Raw genomic sequence first — 16,894 nt, 5'->3', positions numbered from 1 at the left:
CTCTCCCCAAGGGTCTCATAAAGACTGAGCTCTAAATAGTTTGATCCTTAAGGCCTGGTTTTGATAACGTTATACCAGTTCAGCTGCTTTTGTCAGTAAGATTTCTTTGTGAATAAGATCTCATCTGACGGTAAAAAAAATAATTCAGGATTATAACTGCAAACTTTTGATTTGTTCTCAGTTGAGCAGTTAAATTTGAGGAATCCTTTGCTGCTTTTTTTTTTTTTTTTTTTTTTTAAATAAAAGATACTAGATATTAATTTAGGTTTTCATAGACCTAAAAAGAAGGTAGATTTTTCCTTCCTCGTGGCCTAATTTTAGCCTAGAAATAACTTACTGTTTTCTCTACAGGGGAAAAAGAGCTGTGAATCAAACGTTGCTTCGAACATTAAAAATCTGGCACACAAAATACAGTATGCAGGTAGAATCTGCACTGCCAGCTATTTGGACTTTCTTAGATCTGAAATGAAAACCCTGCTGGTTTTTGAGATGTTTTAATTCATTGCTTGGGGTTAAACTGCTGAAGCACGTGGAAAGTTAAGTCATCTTTCTCTCTGCTTTCAGATATCTGCTTATGAGGACTCAGTTGCTGCTCATCTTGCAAAAATTCTCAATTCAGATCAGCACTCAGTTGTCATTGCATCTGCCAAGTGAGTTGATCAGTTTAATGTAAGATGTAAGGAATAAATTCCTTGTGTAACATCATCAACACAATAACTGCCTGTCATAGCCTGGTTTTCTGATGTCTGGCCTGACTGGCTTGGCTTAATATATTTTGACTTATGTCTTTTAGAATGGATATTTTTTTTCTGAAAATTATTTACATGGTACAGTTATAATGGGTAGCTCACACACATCAAACATTTTTTTAAAAAAATCCTATAATATCAAATTATTTTAAATCACTTCAAATCACCGTGTAGCTTAAATACGAAACTTAGTGTTATTATGCAAATATGTGATCTACTTCAAATTATATTTCTTAATTTTTTAATGCATATGCAATGTCATTATGAAGACAAACAACTTCATCAGTGTGAAAGCAAACCTCAAGATAGGTAACTTTGTCCTAGCTCTGTCTGTATCAATTCAATAAATAATTGTCTCAGACAACAGGTATTTTTTCCCCAAACTGAAACATTTAAGGAGACAGGTAATTTACTTAGCAAATCATGGAGATAAAATAAGAAGTACTCTGTGTATAAATTCTCTGTGAAAAAAAGTTTTTTAAATTTTGTGATATGCAAAAGTTCTTTTTTTTTTTCCTTTTCTCCTCCTAAAAGAAAGTTAATAAAATTTCATTTTTAAAGAATACATAGCACATGTTGAAAATTAGCTGGAAATTCTAAATTGGGTCTAAATAAGAGACTTAGACACAAGGGAAGAAGAGGTTTTTCTTAAAGCCTATTGCTTGAATTTTGCAAGCTATGGAAAAGACTGTCATGTGTTTTGCAAGTATGATCACAGAGTTCAGTTTCCAACAGGAATGATATGTAGCAATATGTATATAGATAAATTGCTGTAAGAATTTAATAGGCAAAACATACCTGTTTTATTTCTCACCTCTTCTTTTTTTATCTGAAGAATATTATGTGAAACTGTAAAGGACTTTGTTGCCAAAATAGGGAAGACTTATGAAAAACCAATGGAAAATGCAGAGGAAGCTGATGCCATGGCCATTAAAGTAAGGCTACTAATTATATTCTGGTTTAAAGTTGTGGTTTTGTGTTATAGCTCATAGGTTTTTAATTTTTTAAACCTCTCCAGGATGCCCAGCTTGGCTTCTATTTCAACCATGACTCTCAAATTCTTCTCTTCATAGTGTATAGATCAGTTATTGCTGAACTATCTTTCAGCTCTAAGATCTGTATAAACTTTGTTTACACTTTTTTTGCTTCAGAAAAGATAAAGTACCTGGTAACGTACATGGAGATAAATGGAAATATTCTGCATCAGGAGTTACACTTTTCTCTGAAAGGAATAAAGTTAGCTACAGGAAAACAATGGGATAATGAAGAGGGAGTATGTTTGGAGAACGAAGGGAAGAGAGACTGCATTCTTAAAAATAATGGTTTAAGCTGCAAATTGCAGAGACTGTGCTGCAAAAACATTGGAAAGAAACCCCAGAAGGATTTGGTATGAGGCACAAAATTAACATGGGCTGAAAAGAAAAGAAGAAAACAAAAATCAGTAACAACCTCAGAGTCAGAAAATGTACTTGCAAAATGGCAATTTGCGGTTCACATTCCTATTTGGTGGACATTTTAGAAAATGAATTTTTCTTTTTAACTATTCCAAGGCCAGACAATGTCAGTTTCCCAAAGCACAGAAAATCACCTTTTGTCCAGTGTTCTTATGAGACAGCTGCTCAGTTAGGCATAGAGGTGTCTGACAGGGTTTGGTCCTGGCTTGAGCTCCTCTGCTCTGTCACAGCTCCATGTCCCATGGATTATCTCTCCAAACTGTGGTACTGAGCATCCCACAATCTCTTGCAAATCCATGGTATGGGCAAATCTGTGCTTGTTCTCTGTGCTGCAGAAAGGAATAAGATCTTATCTGTACCCTAGATATGTAGCAGGCTGAGTTTAGCATGGTGTGTTATTTTAGTTTGAGTGTTGGGGGAGTTATTATACTTGTTCTAATCTGGTTGGGTATCACAGGGAATGTCTGCAAGAAAATAATGCAGATTTACTCCTAATCTGATATTCCAAAATGGATTTTACCTGAGCAATTACATAGAAACTTAAGAGATTTATTATTTTAAATATAATCTGGTACCTAATTTCCTGTGAATGTTCACTGGGGGTTGTTTTTTTTGTGTGTGTGTGTTTGTATTTTGTTCCTCTCTTAGTGCTCTGAGTTAAATGAGAAGCTAGACCTATTGCTCCAAGCTCTTCACACAGAAGCTCAGGCTGCTCCCATTCTCCCAGACATCACTCCTCCCATTGTGGAAGAAGAAGGAGAGGAGTTTTCCAGTGAAGAATCCTTGTCTGAAAGTAAAGAGCAATTAGTGGAGGAGTGTGTCTCCAAGTCTTCCACCCAGAAACTCTTCAAACCAAGGGAACAGTTAATGCTCCGGGCAAACAGCTTGAAGAAGGCTGTGAGGCAGATCATTGAACAAGCAGAAAAAGGTGCACATGGGCATCATTTTAATCCTTATGATAGAACAATTTAAAATATTTTTTAAACTAGGATGCATTTTCATTATTAAAGGTTGATTTCTACATTCTTACATAGATAAGGTTATGTTCTTGTTGCAAGGAAAAGAACTGCAGCTTCTTAGATGCTTATGGCTGTCTGATGTATGAATACATATATATGCATGTGTGTGCACTCCTTATGTAGCTATTATCCTCCACAAAATGAAAAGTTCTGACAGCAAATCTTTATTGATGAGCAAAAGATTGCTAGACTCTTTTCCACTGAATTGGAAATAGAAATCTTTTGTTAATGCTTTTAAACTTAAAGCTACAGGGAAAAAAGAAAAGCCGATTTTCCGTGTCTGCGCTTTTTTCTTTACAAATCTTGACACTTTGTCTGGTTTTTGTTTTGTGTTTTTTTTTTTATAAACAGTTGTGGATGAGCAGAATGCTCACAGTGAAGAACAAGTGAACCAGTCTCCGATAGAATTTAGCAAAGAATTGGATGAATCCAAAGAAGAGGAAAAAGAGGAAGATACAAAGGACCTTGAGTCCCCATCAAGTGAGTAAATCAGAAAGGAGAGAATTTAAAATTATGCAGTCTCCTTATAGTTGCATTATGGAGCATATTTGGCTCCATAATTAAAAATACTACCATCCTGTTTCACTGTTTCTCTTCATTTGCCCCTCTCCTTTTCCCCTGGTTATAGGAATCATTGCTTGTTGAGTAGGAGCTCATAGAGGATGCTGACCCTTTGAATGACCCCATCCTACTTCTGCAAATATATAATAAAATAAAAGCATACACATATGTGTATCCAAATGTAGAAAGATATATAAGCTCCTTGTTTCTTGGCGATACAGTTTCTGCCTTTATTGGGAAGCTGTGTTATTCTTCCTACATCTGATATGTGTGAAACAGAGTGGATATTAGTGCTGTCAGTGGAAGATAGGTGCTCAGGGATAAAGCATGAAACATGAATTCAATTATCTGCAAGGAAACATCAGTTTTACTCATTAAGGCTCTGTTGTTTTTTGTCAGAGCCTGAACAGCAAAAGTTTATCTTTACTGCAATTATCCCCGTGAGTTTTATCTGTCAAATAAAGACCAGCTGCTCTGTTGATTTTCCTATTTAATGTAACTGCCTTGTTCCCAAGTACAGAGGGAACAGAATGTATGAACAGCACTGTGAATTTTTCAGTAATGTTATGAAAAATTAATGTTAAGTTTCTTCTGAATATTATATTTTACCCTCCAAGGATCTTCCTGGTATTTTATGAATATAATATTTGTCCATATGTTAATTACCCTTTTCTAAATATTTAATAACTCTTGTAAGATATCACTTGCAGGTTTCATTTCTTTTTATTTTTCAACTTTATATTGCAGTATTTTGTTGTGCACAGATACCAGATCATTGTGTTGTGTTGTTGCCATACAATACTGTAGCTTTTTATGATAATTTCTAAGGCTGTTATCCAGATGTTAAAATCCAAAGGATCTGTTAGTCCACATGGTGAGACTTTCCATATTAAACAGTCCAGAAAATTTCACCCACTTACCTCTTTCCTGCATCTAATAATTTCTGATTGACTTAAGCAAGTCATTCAGAAAGATATGGAATACAAGAAAGTGAAGAATTTGCTAATTCATTGTCTGTTCCATGACAGATTATCTTCACCTAAAAAAACCCAAACAACAGTGAATGCCCAAATCCTGTCCTGAATTGATTTGAACACATTTTCTAAACCCTGGTTCTTGTTATTACCTTTGTCTCTAGATTTTCCCACTCTGCATTTTCTTTCCATTAATGTCTTCATGTAGTACACCCACGTTACTCTGAGGAATTTCCATGGCCTATGGGTTAAAATAGGTATCTGTACTGAAACTTATAAATAATAGTGAACTGTAAAATATAGGTAAATTCATAAATAAATATGCATTGGATAGAAGTTTAAATTTGTATTAATTCTCTAGCACATCCATCAGATTCTTAATAGAACATTAAGTACTATTGCATTTTAAGGTGGATATAATTCAACTTTTCCTACTGGCTTGAACTGTAAGTTGGGAACATTTGTCACAATGATAACAGATGAAATAAATGCTTTTGAAATATTTCTGGGGCTGTAAAAACTGTGTATTTGGTAATACCATTAGAGGTCTACTTAATGCTCTTACTTTAATACTTCTGCACAGGTAAAACAGCACCAAGATCTCCGGATCGACGTACCAGCCGAGGTGTCCATTCTCAGGCAGGCTCATTCTCTGCTCCAGCTTTGGCTGCAAGCAAGGAAAATCTCCCAGTGCTTAACACTAGGATAATCTGCCCAGGTAACTGTGATTTTCAAAGTCACTGTTCCTTACACTAACACTGTCTTCTGTTCCTTTGCTTGTCAAATAGTGATTTTTACTTCATATCAGAGGCCCTGGATTTGTTCAAACTGACACAGACATCTTTGTGTTGAATCACATAATAGGAAATGCAGAATAATGTAGCAGATTCTCAATTGTTTGGCACTACACTAGCATAGCAGAAGTGTTTCATTTGATTCTGGAGGAGGAAAAAAATGAAATTCGGGATCTTCTAGTCATAGAACTACATGGTGATTTGGGTTGGAAAGGACCTCTAAAGATTATCTCATTTGACCTCTGCCATGGGCTGGGACATCCTTCAGGAGATCAGGTTGACCAAAGACCTATCCAGTGTGACTTTGAACACTTGCAATTATTAACCACAAATTCTCTGGGCAACCTTTTCCAGTCTCACCACCCTCATCATGAAAAAATTTCTTCCTTATGTCCAATCTAAACCTGCCATCTTTCAGTTCAAAACTGTTGCCTCTTGTCCTGTCACCACAGGCCCAAATGAAAAGTCTCTCTCCATCCTTCTTATAAGCCCCTTCTATGTATTTAAAGGCCACAATAAGGTCTCTCCAGAGACTTCCCCAGGCTGAACAAGCCCAACTCTCTCAGATTGTCTTCAGAGGAGAGGTGCTCCTATGAGCATCTTTATGGTCCTCATCTGGACTCACTCCAACAGCTCCATGTCCTTCTTGTGCTGGGGGCTCCAGAACTGGACACAGTACTCCAGGTGGGGTCTCATGAGGATTGAGTAGAGAGGGAAAATCTCTTTGGCTTTCTGGGCTGCAAACACTCATTGCTGGCTCACGTTGATCTTCTCATCCACCAGTACCCCCAAGTACTTCTGTTGTTCATTCTGATCAGTGGAGGCTATGAAGGGGCTTCAGAACAGAGCCATGTAAAGTTCATCCCTCTAAATAAGACCTCTAAATAAGGTCTGTAGATACCTCTCAGGGAATGAGTAACTGAAACTGTGCAAAGCTGCTGTGCAGTAAAAGCATTTAAAAAAAAAATCTTTTGTTATCCAAATGCAGTTACTGGTGCAGGGAGCACCACTATTATAATTAACTTCATTAGTATACTTAAAACATAATAGTAGTGAGCTTACATTTTTCTTTATGTCAATTCAAGTGAAAGAGATTAGAAAGTACTTTTTTTTACATGCATTACACAGTGGTTTGCAAAGTGACTTTGATAATAGTCAAGTTAGTCATGGAAAGGCTTCCACAAACTAAGTTAAACTATGAGTCTTCCAGTTGTAAAAAAGGTGGGAGTATTCCTTAGGAATATTTTCAAAGAAGCATGTAATTATAGAATAATTAGGGTTGGACAGGGCCTCTAAAGTCACCTAGTCCAACCCTCCTGCAGTAAGCAGGGACACCCTCAAATAGATCAGATTGCTCAGAGCCTCGTCAAGCCTCATTTTGAGTATCTCCAGGGATGAGGCCTCAACTACCTCCCTGGGCAACCTGTTCCATTTTTCCACTGACCTCAAGGTAAAGAATTTTTTCCTAACATCTAATCTGGATCTGTTTTACTCTAATTTAAAGCCATTTCCCCTTGTTCTGTCACTACAGGGCCTTGTAAACAGTCCATCTCCAAACACCCTGTAGGCCCCTTTCAGACACTGGAAGGTCACTATTAGGTCTCCTTGGATTATTCTTTTCTCCAGGCTGAACAACCCCATCTCCCTCAGCCTTTCTTTATATGAGAGGTGTTCCAGCCCCCTGATCACTTTCGTAACCCTGCTCTGGATCTGCTCCATCAGGTCCATGTATTGAGGGCTCCAGAGCTGGATGCAATACTCCAGGTGACATCTTACGGAGCAAAGTGGCAGAATCACCTCTCTCAGATTGCTGGCTGTGCTTCTTTTGATGCAGCACAGGATGCAATTGGCCTTCTGGGCTGCAGCCACACACTGCTGTCTCATTATCCAGCTTTTTGTCCACCAGCATCCCCAAGTCCTTTCCTGCAGGGCTGCTTTCTAAAACCTCATCCCCAAGCATGTACTGATAGCGTGGATTGTTCCTACCCAGGTGCAGGACCTGCACTTGGTCTTGTTGAACCTCATGAGGTTCTTTGAGCCCACCCTCATAAAAGGAAAGAACCAAAGGACCAAAGAAAAATCATGTTCTGTTTGAAGATGAATTTTCAATTAAATAAAAATCTCTAGTACTCTTTTGAGAACGTTAGGTCGCTCAGTTGGTTACTACGCCAGCCAGCGAGTTTTAGCCTGAAATCCTAAATTTTCTTTTTTGTTTTCTTTCTCAATGGTGTGGTACCTGGAAAGTCAGACACTGCACTGCAGCATAGCTGCCTGCCTGCTCAAGAGAGCCAGTGACCTGGAAAGATAACCAGTATAGGTAAAAACTGGGATAGAAACACAGTAGTTTCCTACATGGATTGAACGAACATTTTATCTCTCAGTATGTGGCTTATATTATGACAAATATATGTTTCTCTGTTTATCAAAAACAAACTGGTTTGTTGGTATTATTTTCTTGTCTTTAATCAGGTTTGAGGGCTGGTCTAGCTGCTTCTATTGCAGGAAGTTCAATTATCAGCAAAATGTTGCTAGCAAACATCGATCCGTTTGGTGCTACGCCGTTTATTGACCCGGATCCAGATTCACTGTAAGAAACTACATTTTTTTTTTCCCAAATATACTTTTTTACTTCAGTTTCCTCTTTTCTTAAGCTGTTTTTTTAAACTTTTTTGGTAACTTTTTTTTCACTAAGAAATTCTGGTTTTGTGACATTTGGCAGTACACCTTGAGGTCTGAAAACAGGTTGAATATTGTCATTTTAGTTACGAGTATTGCAGAATGGTCTTGCAACGGTAAGAATTAGTGAGAAATATTTGCTCACTTATCCCTTGCCCACCACTTCTGAGAGGAGGAGGCCAGCAGTCCTTCAGAGATGGGTTTTCCTGCCTAAGCTGCCAGTCTGAACACAAGTTGAATCACCAAGATGTTGAAGCTGCTCTGGGAAGTCCCTAGTGGAGGATGACACTAAAGTCTCCCTAAAGACTGGACCAATGTGATGGAAATTCTGTGTCCTAAGCTCTGTCCACCTCTCAGAACTGGGTATAGCATTAGCAGAGACTTACAGATGATAAATAAGCTGTGGATCCCCAAAAACCAAAGCACTGCCAAACATCCAGCACTAAAATGCCTAAATGCAGCCTGGGTGCTCAGCCCATTGTGGTGCTACTGACTTGGAGCCTCGCCTGGAGCAGCTCTTTCCTCATATTCCACTGTTATTTTTGGTTTGTAGTTCTGGATGGGGGTGTGGTACTGTCTCTTCTTTTCCCTTCAAAAAGTAACTTGTGCTTGCAAAGGAGCTATCAGCTGATCTGTCTTTTTTACTGCTCTTGGGTTTCCTGAGGAGATTCAGAGGAAGCATCTTTTGAGGTCTTTTTGTTGATGTATCTGTTCTGAGACCTGTCACAGTCTTTGTCAAAGCTTTGTGTATCCAGGAGCTGCACAAAAGAACACCTAATTATCTCTTTTCCTCTAACAGGGAGGGATATTCAGAAAAATGTGTCATGAACAACTACTTTGGAATTGGGTTAGATGCAAAAATTTCCCTAGAATTTAATAACAAGCGAGAAGAGCACCCCGAAAAGTGCAGGTAATAAAATTTTCAGTGACAGAGCCAATATATTGCCTTTATTTTTTTCCCTTACCTCTTTATTTGAATTTCTTAACATTTTCCTCATCCTACAAATACAAGACGTAATAATACTTGCATTTCAATATGTGAATCTTGTTTTATCTGTTTTCAGAAGTCGGACCAAAAACATGATGTGGTATGGAGTTCTTGGCACAAAAGAGCTACTGCAGAGAACATACAAGAATTTGGAACAAAAAGTTCAGCTTGAGGTAAATTTTATTTATGGGCAGAATGAGTGTTTTTGCTTCCACAATATATGCCAAAGAATTTGGGCTTCCTCTGGAAACCTTTTAGGGTTCTTGTGTCAACCCAAGCCGACTTATAAGGCATTGTGTAAAAATGTGCTACTTAAGAAGTGGTTCCCTGAGTGTGAAACCTTGGAGTTAAATGTCAGTACTTCAATATCCCAAAATACAATTTTTTTTGTAGTTTTGGGGTTGGATTTTTCTAAGTTTTCTTGTATAGGTAATATATAAATGGTGTGATTCTTAGTCTTCACTGCATCAAGGGAGAAGGGCAGTTTTTAAGGACAGTAAAAGAACATACACTACACAGAGGGACAGAGAGAAGGAGTCTTAAAACATCAGCTTAATTTTAAACTATCTGAAACCTTGATTACGCATCTAGAGACAGCATGCAAATGATCTTAGTCAAAAATTCCTGCCAGAAAAGAAGAAATTCTGAATGTTCATCACAAAAAGCTCAGTTACACCAGTAGAGACTTTCTCTAATATGTGTTTGAGAGAGCCAAACAAAAGAGGCAGGGTACTACCAAAACATCAGCAACACAGTGTAAAGTATCTAAAGATAAAGGTTATTTTTTTGCTAAGTACTAGCATCAAATCTAAGTCTTCTTCATGATACTGGGAACTTAAAGGAGATACAAATGATTACAAAACACAAAAAAGGACCTTAGGTTGGTGGCAGTTGTTTTCACTGAAAGAATATCAAAACTGGATTTTGACCAAGAATGTGTATATCTCTTTTTCCTTCATCCTAACCATTTCATATTGAAGTTCATGATATTAATAAGAAGATAAGTTAAGTTGAAAGAGTAAGTTATAGTAACTGAAACTCGTGCTTCTCTGAGATTTATGAAGATCTTGTCTGGTAGTGGCAATTGCTGCTATCTAAGGATTTAGTAATTATCAAGGAATTATGCAATAGCTAGAGAATATAATGATAGGAAACATTATGTATGCTGCAGATAGAATTCTAATTTAAGGATCTTTTGACTACGATTCAATAAAACATTAAAATCTGACCTTTCTTTAATTATTTTTTAATATTTCTGGAAGTAACCCAGCAATTTCGTATTTAGTATTGCCTTGCATAATATTAGCATTATACTAAAATGTGTGATGAGCACAGCACTGGAAAATTAAAACTATGAGTATCAGGAACTGGAGAAGATCTTTACTATGATATCAATGGCTATGCAGCATCAATTAGTATCAGCATATTTTGGATACTTTCTCATAGTGATTAAAATATTAAATTCTGTCTTGTTGCTGAGATTAAGTCATAAGAAGAAGAGCCCTAAACATTTTGATAATAATTTTGCATCTCTTTCCCTCATGGTAAAATTGCTACAGATTTTCTCCTTATTTCCTGAGGATTTCAATTTCATTTGTATAATTCTAAGATCCTGGAACTTGCAGTAATCAATCTAGGCATCTTCTTTGAAGGCAACGTTACCTGTAAAATTGTGATCCCAAAGTGACACCTGAGCCCAGCATTTCTGACCTTATATTTACAACTTACTTCATATCCCTGTTTGTGGCACTGCTGCCTTTTGACTTCCAGCTAAATGGTTTGGGATCGTTGGTCTCACCCCTGCAAACAGAAGTGATTTCCATTCAAGGGGGATTTCACTGATGTCTGGAATTTTACCTGTGGCCAGAAGCAGGGTGAAGATGACCTACATCATCCCATGATCATGTGGTGTAGGGCTTGGAGTTGCTTATGAGTTTTAGAGGATAAAGCAGTAAGAAAGAAGAACTGAACAGTTGGTGATAAGAGCAATCTCTTACCTGTAAGGTGAACAAGTCTTGGCCAGAGTCAGGGTAACAACTGTGGGGTCAGGCCTAGATTTGCCTTTGCTCTTTTGGGAGGAGAGAGAAGTTATTTTTATAGGAAGTCAAGCATACAATGGCAACAACACTTAGATTGAATTACATGTTTGTGGCTATGCCAGAAATCTTCTTGTATTTTCTTGCTATTTTCTCCCCTGCTAACCCAAGTAACAAGGTTATTGAAATTATGGGAATGCTGGTATAAGATAGAAGATTACTTACTGAATGGATAAATGAAACTTTTTCTAATGTCCATAGAGATTTTATTGCGTGAAGACAGAGAAATAGCTTTTTTCATTGCAAATATCTTTCATCCTTGATAGACAGAGCATGGTGTAAGTGTATGAGGAATTTCACAGTTAAGGATGCAAAAATATTTCTTCAAAGAGTCACGGAACACCTTTGTTGTAGATACTTTGCTGTACATACTACAGCATGGAGTATCTGCATGGTTTTCAGCTCTGCAAAAATTGGTGCTAGCACTGGGGGGAAGAGGTTTGTATTAGAGGTGCTTCACAGCTTGGAGTCAGTAGCCATGTGTCAAACCTATTAATGAATTTGTCCTCTCCTGCCAGCTCTGTTGAAGCTTCACGTGTTAAAAATGGCTGATAACTTTTATCACATTACTTATGTACTGAATGATTTTTTCTCCATTACAGTGTGATGGACAATACATCCCCCTTCCAAGTCTGCAGGGCATAGCTGTGCTGAACATTCCCAGCTATGCTGGTGGGACTAATTTCTGGGGTGGAACCAAAGAAGATGATGTGAGTAACAGCAAAGAGAAATAACCTTCTGGGCAAAATCAGCAATAAATACCATGAACTGCTCTTCTCATTTAATGTTAATAACAGTAGATATAGTTAGGATAGCAACTCTTATTCAGGAAGACTGTCATATTGTCATATATTTGATTTTTTAACTGAAAATCTTTCCCATGATTTTTTACTGTCTATTGCTTTCTCCCATGTCCATTCCAGAAAAATGTTTATAATAAGGCTTAGTTATATCTTATGATGATATGATTTTATGATTTTTTGAAATAGCTCAATAAGAATGTATTTTCAGAAAATAATTTTATGAACAGAGACAGAAATAGTATATCTCTATATTGTTTTACATCTGTAAATAAGATTTCTCAATTCATAGATTCCTCTGTTTGCTATTTTCTAACAATAAACAAGGCACACGATTATATTCATTCAGAGTTTATGCCTGAATTTTCCTCCTGTTCTTCAAGCAGTTTGGGACTAAAGGATGCTGATTCAGAAAATAAGAACTAAAGCATTTAGTGACTGTTAATTTAGCAGTGGTGGTAATCTTTTAAATATAATCTTCAATCAACTTCTAAAATATTTTAAGGTATTTTTTTCCCTTCTTCCTCATATCTCCTGAGAAACATTACACTGCACAAATACCTAAATGCCTTACAACTTGGAGCAGGCTTACTGCTGCCATCCACTTCAGACACAGTGCAACAAATGTGATTACTGACAGATTATCCTAATTCTGCATGTCCTGATTTAGTGTGTGCAAGGTCTGAATTACCTAAAACTGTAGTTGCAAATTAGCTTGTGATTTTAATGAAGACAATCCAGGAATTTTTCCCAAAATGCTTTTGGTATCTTGTGAGTTATTATCCTTTATTATAATATATGTATGTATATATATATATTATGTATATATGTGTATATATATATATATATATATACAAACATGTATATAAAAGTCACAAAATTATGTAATCATATTTCAGTGTCCTTTTCTTTCTTTTGATATATGTCAGGGGATGGCAGTTAAGTTTATATTTGACTGTGGACATCTAAAGTCTGTATATACTCCATGTGCATTTTCCCAACTTGAAAGCATCTCTAACATCTGCTTAGCTCCTGTTCAGTTTATTTTTCTCCCTGGGCTGCCTCACTGAGGGGGAAGATCTATCCTAGCTGTCAGACTATCATATACCAAATGTGTGTGTCTTGGAGCAGTTTTACTGATATTCTTAAGCTTCTGGTGATCAGATGTGCCAGGAAAGTGACATGTTGGTTCTGGACAGAGTTAGGAGCAGAATTCACTGCTTTAATCCAGTCTTGACTGATTGTCAGAGGTGGTGGTGGTGTCTGAAATGCTGCTCATTCTGCTTAGCTGGACAAAAGAAAAATGCTGCCTTGAGAGCCATGACTATTCCTGAAACACATTGGACTGGATTGTGGATTTCCCATTCTCTTGGTAAAATGGATGCACAAAAGAAATGAAATTTGATGACTACTTTTTCTTAACCCATGAAGGACTAACCCTGTAGATATATCAGCTATGTTTATTAAAGCTGGATGAAGGACTCTCCAAACTTTTTATCTTGGAATAACAGAATCATCATCTTTGCTCTTTCCAAAACATTCACACCCCCATGTGAAAAATGCCAAAATCCCCGTGGAAATTGGAAAAATTCAGCTGGAGAAACCTTTTGCTTCAAAACAGCAGACCCAGTAAAATTCCACTTTCATTCTTTGACACTTACCTGCTCAGTACCTACCTGTGTAAGCTGAGATGTTCCAAAGGGAAGTGCTACCTGGATGTGGCAGTGAACCATATAAACTGTGCTGTGCTGCCCTTTCCCTGAGAAGCCCTCTCCAGCCACATGGCCAAAGCCACTGCTCACTGCAGTGGGGTGAAAGCTTCTGACCAAAGTCCCTCACCCTTTTCCTCATTCTCTCTCCCTGAGCCATCAGTGGATTACACAGTCCTGGATCTGCACCCTCTTACTCTTAACCTCTGCCAGGACCTAACTAGTTGTGGCTTTTGAGCTCCTTTCAGGGATTTTCTCCAGTCAGGTCTTGTGTCTGATGCATCTTACTCTTCCCAAGGTGCCAACTAAGGCAGAATACCCCTCAGAGAGATGATTTCTCTACCCATTATACTCTCACTGGACTGATTTCTTCTGATTATTTTTCTGCCTCTTTGCTCCCTATTGCATATCAGGATGAAACACTGAAGCTACAGATGACCCTGGTATGGGTTAGGGTACCTGGTATGGTACCTCCTGCCAGACCCAGTTGAACTCCAACCTAAGACTTGTCTGGTGGCATGGCTGAGTACCCCTGGAGGACACCAGGTGGCAATGGCACATGCAGGACTTTCTGGGCTTGGTTTAAGCTCATGGAAATCCAGTGTCATGGCTGGATATTGGGAAGCTTGTTCCGTACGGGTGTGTTTTTCATATTTACAGTGGATAATTGTGTGCAGTGCAAACAAGATCCTCTTTGGTGTGAAAGCAGTGCTTAACAGCTGAGCATGGGCTCAGATGTTGTTTTCCTGAGAATTCAGAATAGAAGATAAGCACTTCTGAGAAAAAAGACACCACAACTCCTCTTAACTTCAAGAACCTCTTAGACACAGAGTACATTAACCAAGCAGAGATTGGAATTGGCTTTTCATCTTGCTGTGAAAAACACTTCTTAGTCTGCATGCTGAAACATGCCAACCTTCTTATATAAGGATATGCCTCGTCATTCAGATATTTGAAATGCTGTTAGCATTGCTGTTTTAAAAGAATATTTGCCTGCCATCTACAGTATCTCACTTTTATGACTTTTGAGAGACAGTGTGGCTGCAGGACAGCTGGAGAGAGAATTTTCGTAAGAGTGTCCAGCGATAGGGCAAGGGGAAATGGATTTAAACTGAAGGAGAGTAGGTTTAGACTGAATTTTAGGAATATGTTCTTTAGTATGAGGATAATAAGACTCTGGAACACATTGCCTAGAGAAGTTGTGGGAGCCCCCTCTGTGGAAGTGTTTGGGGCCAGGTTGGATGAGGCCTTGAGCAACCTTCAATGAAAGACATCCCTGTCCATCTTGTGGAGTTTGGAGTAGATAATCTTTAAGGTCCCTTCCAACCTAAGCCATTTTATGATTCTCTGAAATGTTGAAAATGAATCTGTGTTTCACTGGACATGCAGTCTGAGCACCAAGGTTTACCATCAAAAACCAGAATATTTTCTTTTCTTTTCAGATATTTGGGGCTCCATCATTCGATGATAAAATCCTAGAAGTTGTTGCAGTATTTGGCAGCATGCAGATGGCAGTTTCAAGGGTCATCAAACTGCAGCACCACAGGATAGCTCAGGTTTGTTTCTTGTTCTGCAACATGGTAGGCAGCAGTTTGGGATGCTGGCAAGCAGTGGTACTCTTGATGACCACCACCCTATACATTAGTAAAGCTCTGACATGGTTTGAATTTTAACGGGTAACAAGTTGTCTTCAGTGATGAATGAAGTATAAAAATGCTCTGTCCTTGAGATGGTCCTGGAGGGAAGCCACAGCTCCTAGTAATCAACATATTTCAGGTGGCCTGTCAGTTTCACTAGTATTTATTGCTCAGTAAAAGAAAATGTTTGTTCTTTTCCAGTGTCGGTCAGTGAAGATCACCATACTTGGTGATGAAGGGGTCCCCGTGCAAGTCGATGGAGAGGCATGGATCCAGCCCCCAGGAGTGATTAAGATCATACATAAAAACAGAGCTCAGATGTTAACACGAGACAGAGTATGTTGCAGAAAGTGTGCTATGAGATTGCTTGAGTGACATTCATTTCTGTAATCATTTGGTTCACTTTTAACGTCAACAAAACAGGGCTTACAAAAATGTTTCAGAACTATTTATATAACTTTGATAATTACTTACGTAATTTCTGTAACAAGCTGGGTAGAGAATTGTTCTTTTAAATGTTACACAGCTTTTGCACAGCTTTTACCCTTTTTCTTAGGACTATTCCTGCATTCTTATTAATATATAGTAAAAAGGAGAACAGTCAAAATTCTATATTTTCTTTCTGCCTGTCTTTCTTTCTCTCTGTCTTTGCAGTTTATGGCATTTGTACTCTATATTATTAAATCTTTTTTTTTTTCCCCACTATTTTTTTGGTTTCAGTCCAACATTAGTTTCAGATTTGGATCCTGCAATCCACACAAAATGTGCTTGCATTAGCACAGTCTTTGTGTTCTTACTGTTTTGGAAGGAATTATTGAGGATAACAGGGAAGAGACAGAGAGCTTTCAGAAGTGACTTGTTCTCCATACTAAGCTTAAAAAACTTAAATGTAGTTTTATTATTTATACAGCATGTATTATTTATGTAAAAGCAAAATGCAATTAAAAGTATATTATTTGTTCAACCAATTTTAAATATAATTATATAAATTAAATTCTCTGCAAAATTGAATTTTAAAATAAGCAAGAACACTGTAAGTGCTGTGAACTCAATGTACAATTTATTTTGATTAGGCCTTTGAAAACACCCTGAAGTCTTGGGAAGACAAACAGAAGTATGACTCCTGTAAACCTGTTATTCGATCTCCCTTGTACCCTCAGCATGCTGTTGAGTTGGCTACAGAAGAAGAAGTTGCACAGATTCAGCTGTGCTCACAGGCTGCAGAAGAACTTATTACCAGGTACAGTGAAATTAATAAGTTTCTATTGGCAATAATCCAAGACTGGATTATTCATGCAGATGTGTACATAGACTTAGCAGTGTATATTTTCCATGTTTTTTTTAATCAATGTTTAGTTGACACTCTATCCGTAATTTTATTTTATTTTTTAAACTTAATTTCATTTTTAAGGTTCAACTTGTATTTGTATGTTTTTC

At 37.6% G+C, this 16,894-nt stretch overlaps 1 protein-coding gene across 4 annotated transcripts in view; it reads left to right on the top strand.

Annotated features, from left to right (window-relative positions):
* Positions 1 to 16,894, top strand: part of DGKH (diacylglycerol kinase eta) — a 154,365-nt gene that overhangs the window by 125,783 nt on the left and 11,688 nt on the right. For all 4 annotated transcript variants that reach the window (XM_071740206.1, XM_071740198.1, XM_071740193.1 and 1 more), the window contains 12 exons: positions 565 to 650; positions 1,585 to 1,684; positions 2,852 to 3,131; positions 3,574 to 3,702; positions 5,341 to 5,475; positions 8,021 to 8,138; positions 9,027 to 9,137; positions 9,292 to 9,388; positions 11,914 to 12,021; positions 15,263 to 15,376; positions 15,659 to 15,793; positions 16,531 to 16,697. In XM_071740206.1, the coding sequence (XP_071596307.1) occupies positions 565 to 650; positions 1,585 to 1,684; positions 2,852 to 3,131; positions 3,574 to 3,702; positions 5,341 to 5,475; positions 8,021 to 8,138; positions 9,027 to 9,137; positions 9,292 to 9,388; positions 11,914 to 12,021; positions 15,263 to 15,376; positions 15,659 to 15,793; positions 16,531 to 16,697 (1,580 nt within the window). The remainder of the gene's footprint in view (positions 1 to 564; positions 651 to 1,584; positions 1,685 to 2,851; positions 3,132 to 3,573; positions 3,703 to 5,340; positions 5,476 to 8,020; positions 8,139 to 9,026; positions 9,138 to 9,291; positions 9,389 to 11,913; positions 12,022 to 15,262; positions 15,377 to 15,658; positions 15,794 to 16,530; positions 16,698 to 16,894) is intronic.

This window comes from Heliangelus exortis, chromosome 1 (assembly GCF_036169615.1).
Source record: "Heliangelus exortis chromosome 1, bHelExo1.hap1, whole genome shotgun sequence".
NCBI lineage: Eukaryota > Metazoa > Chordata > Aves > Apodiformes > Trochilidae > Heliangelus > Heliangelus exortis.
Note: the sequence above shows the minus strand (reverse complement) of the source record. Positions and strands in the feature narration are given on the sequence as shown.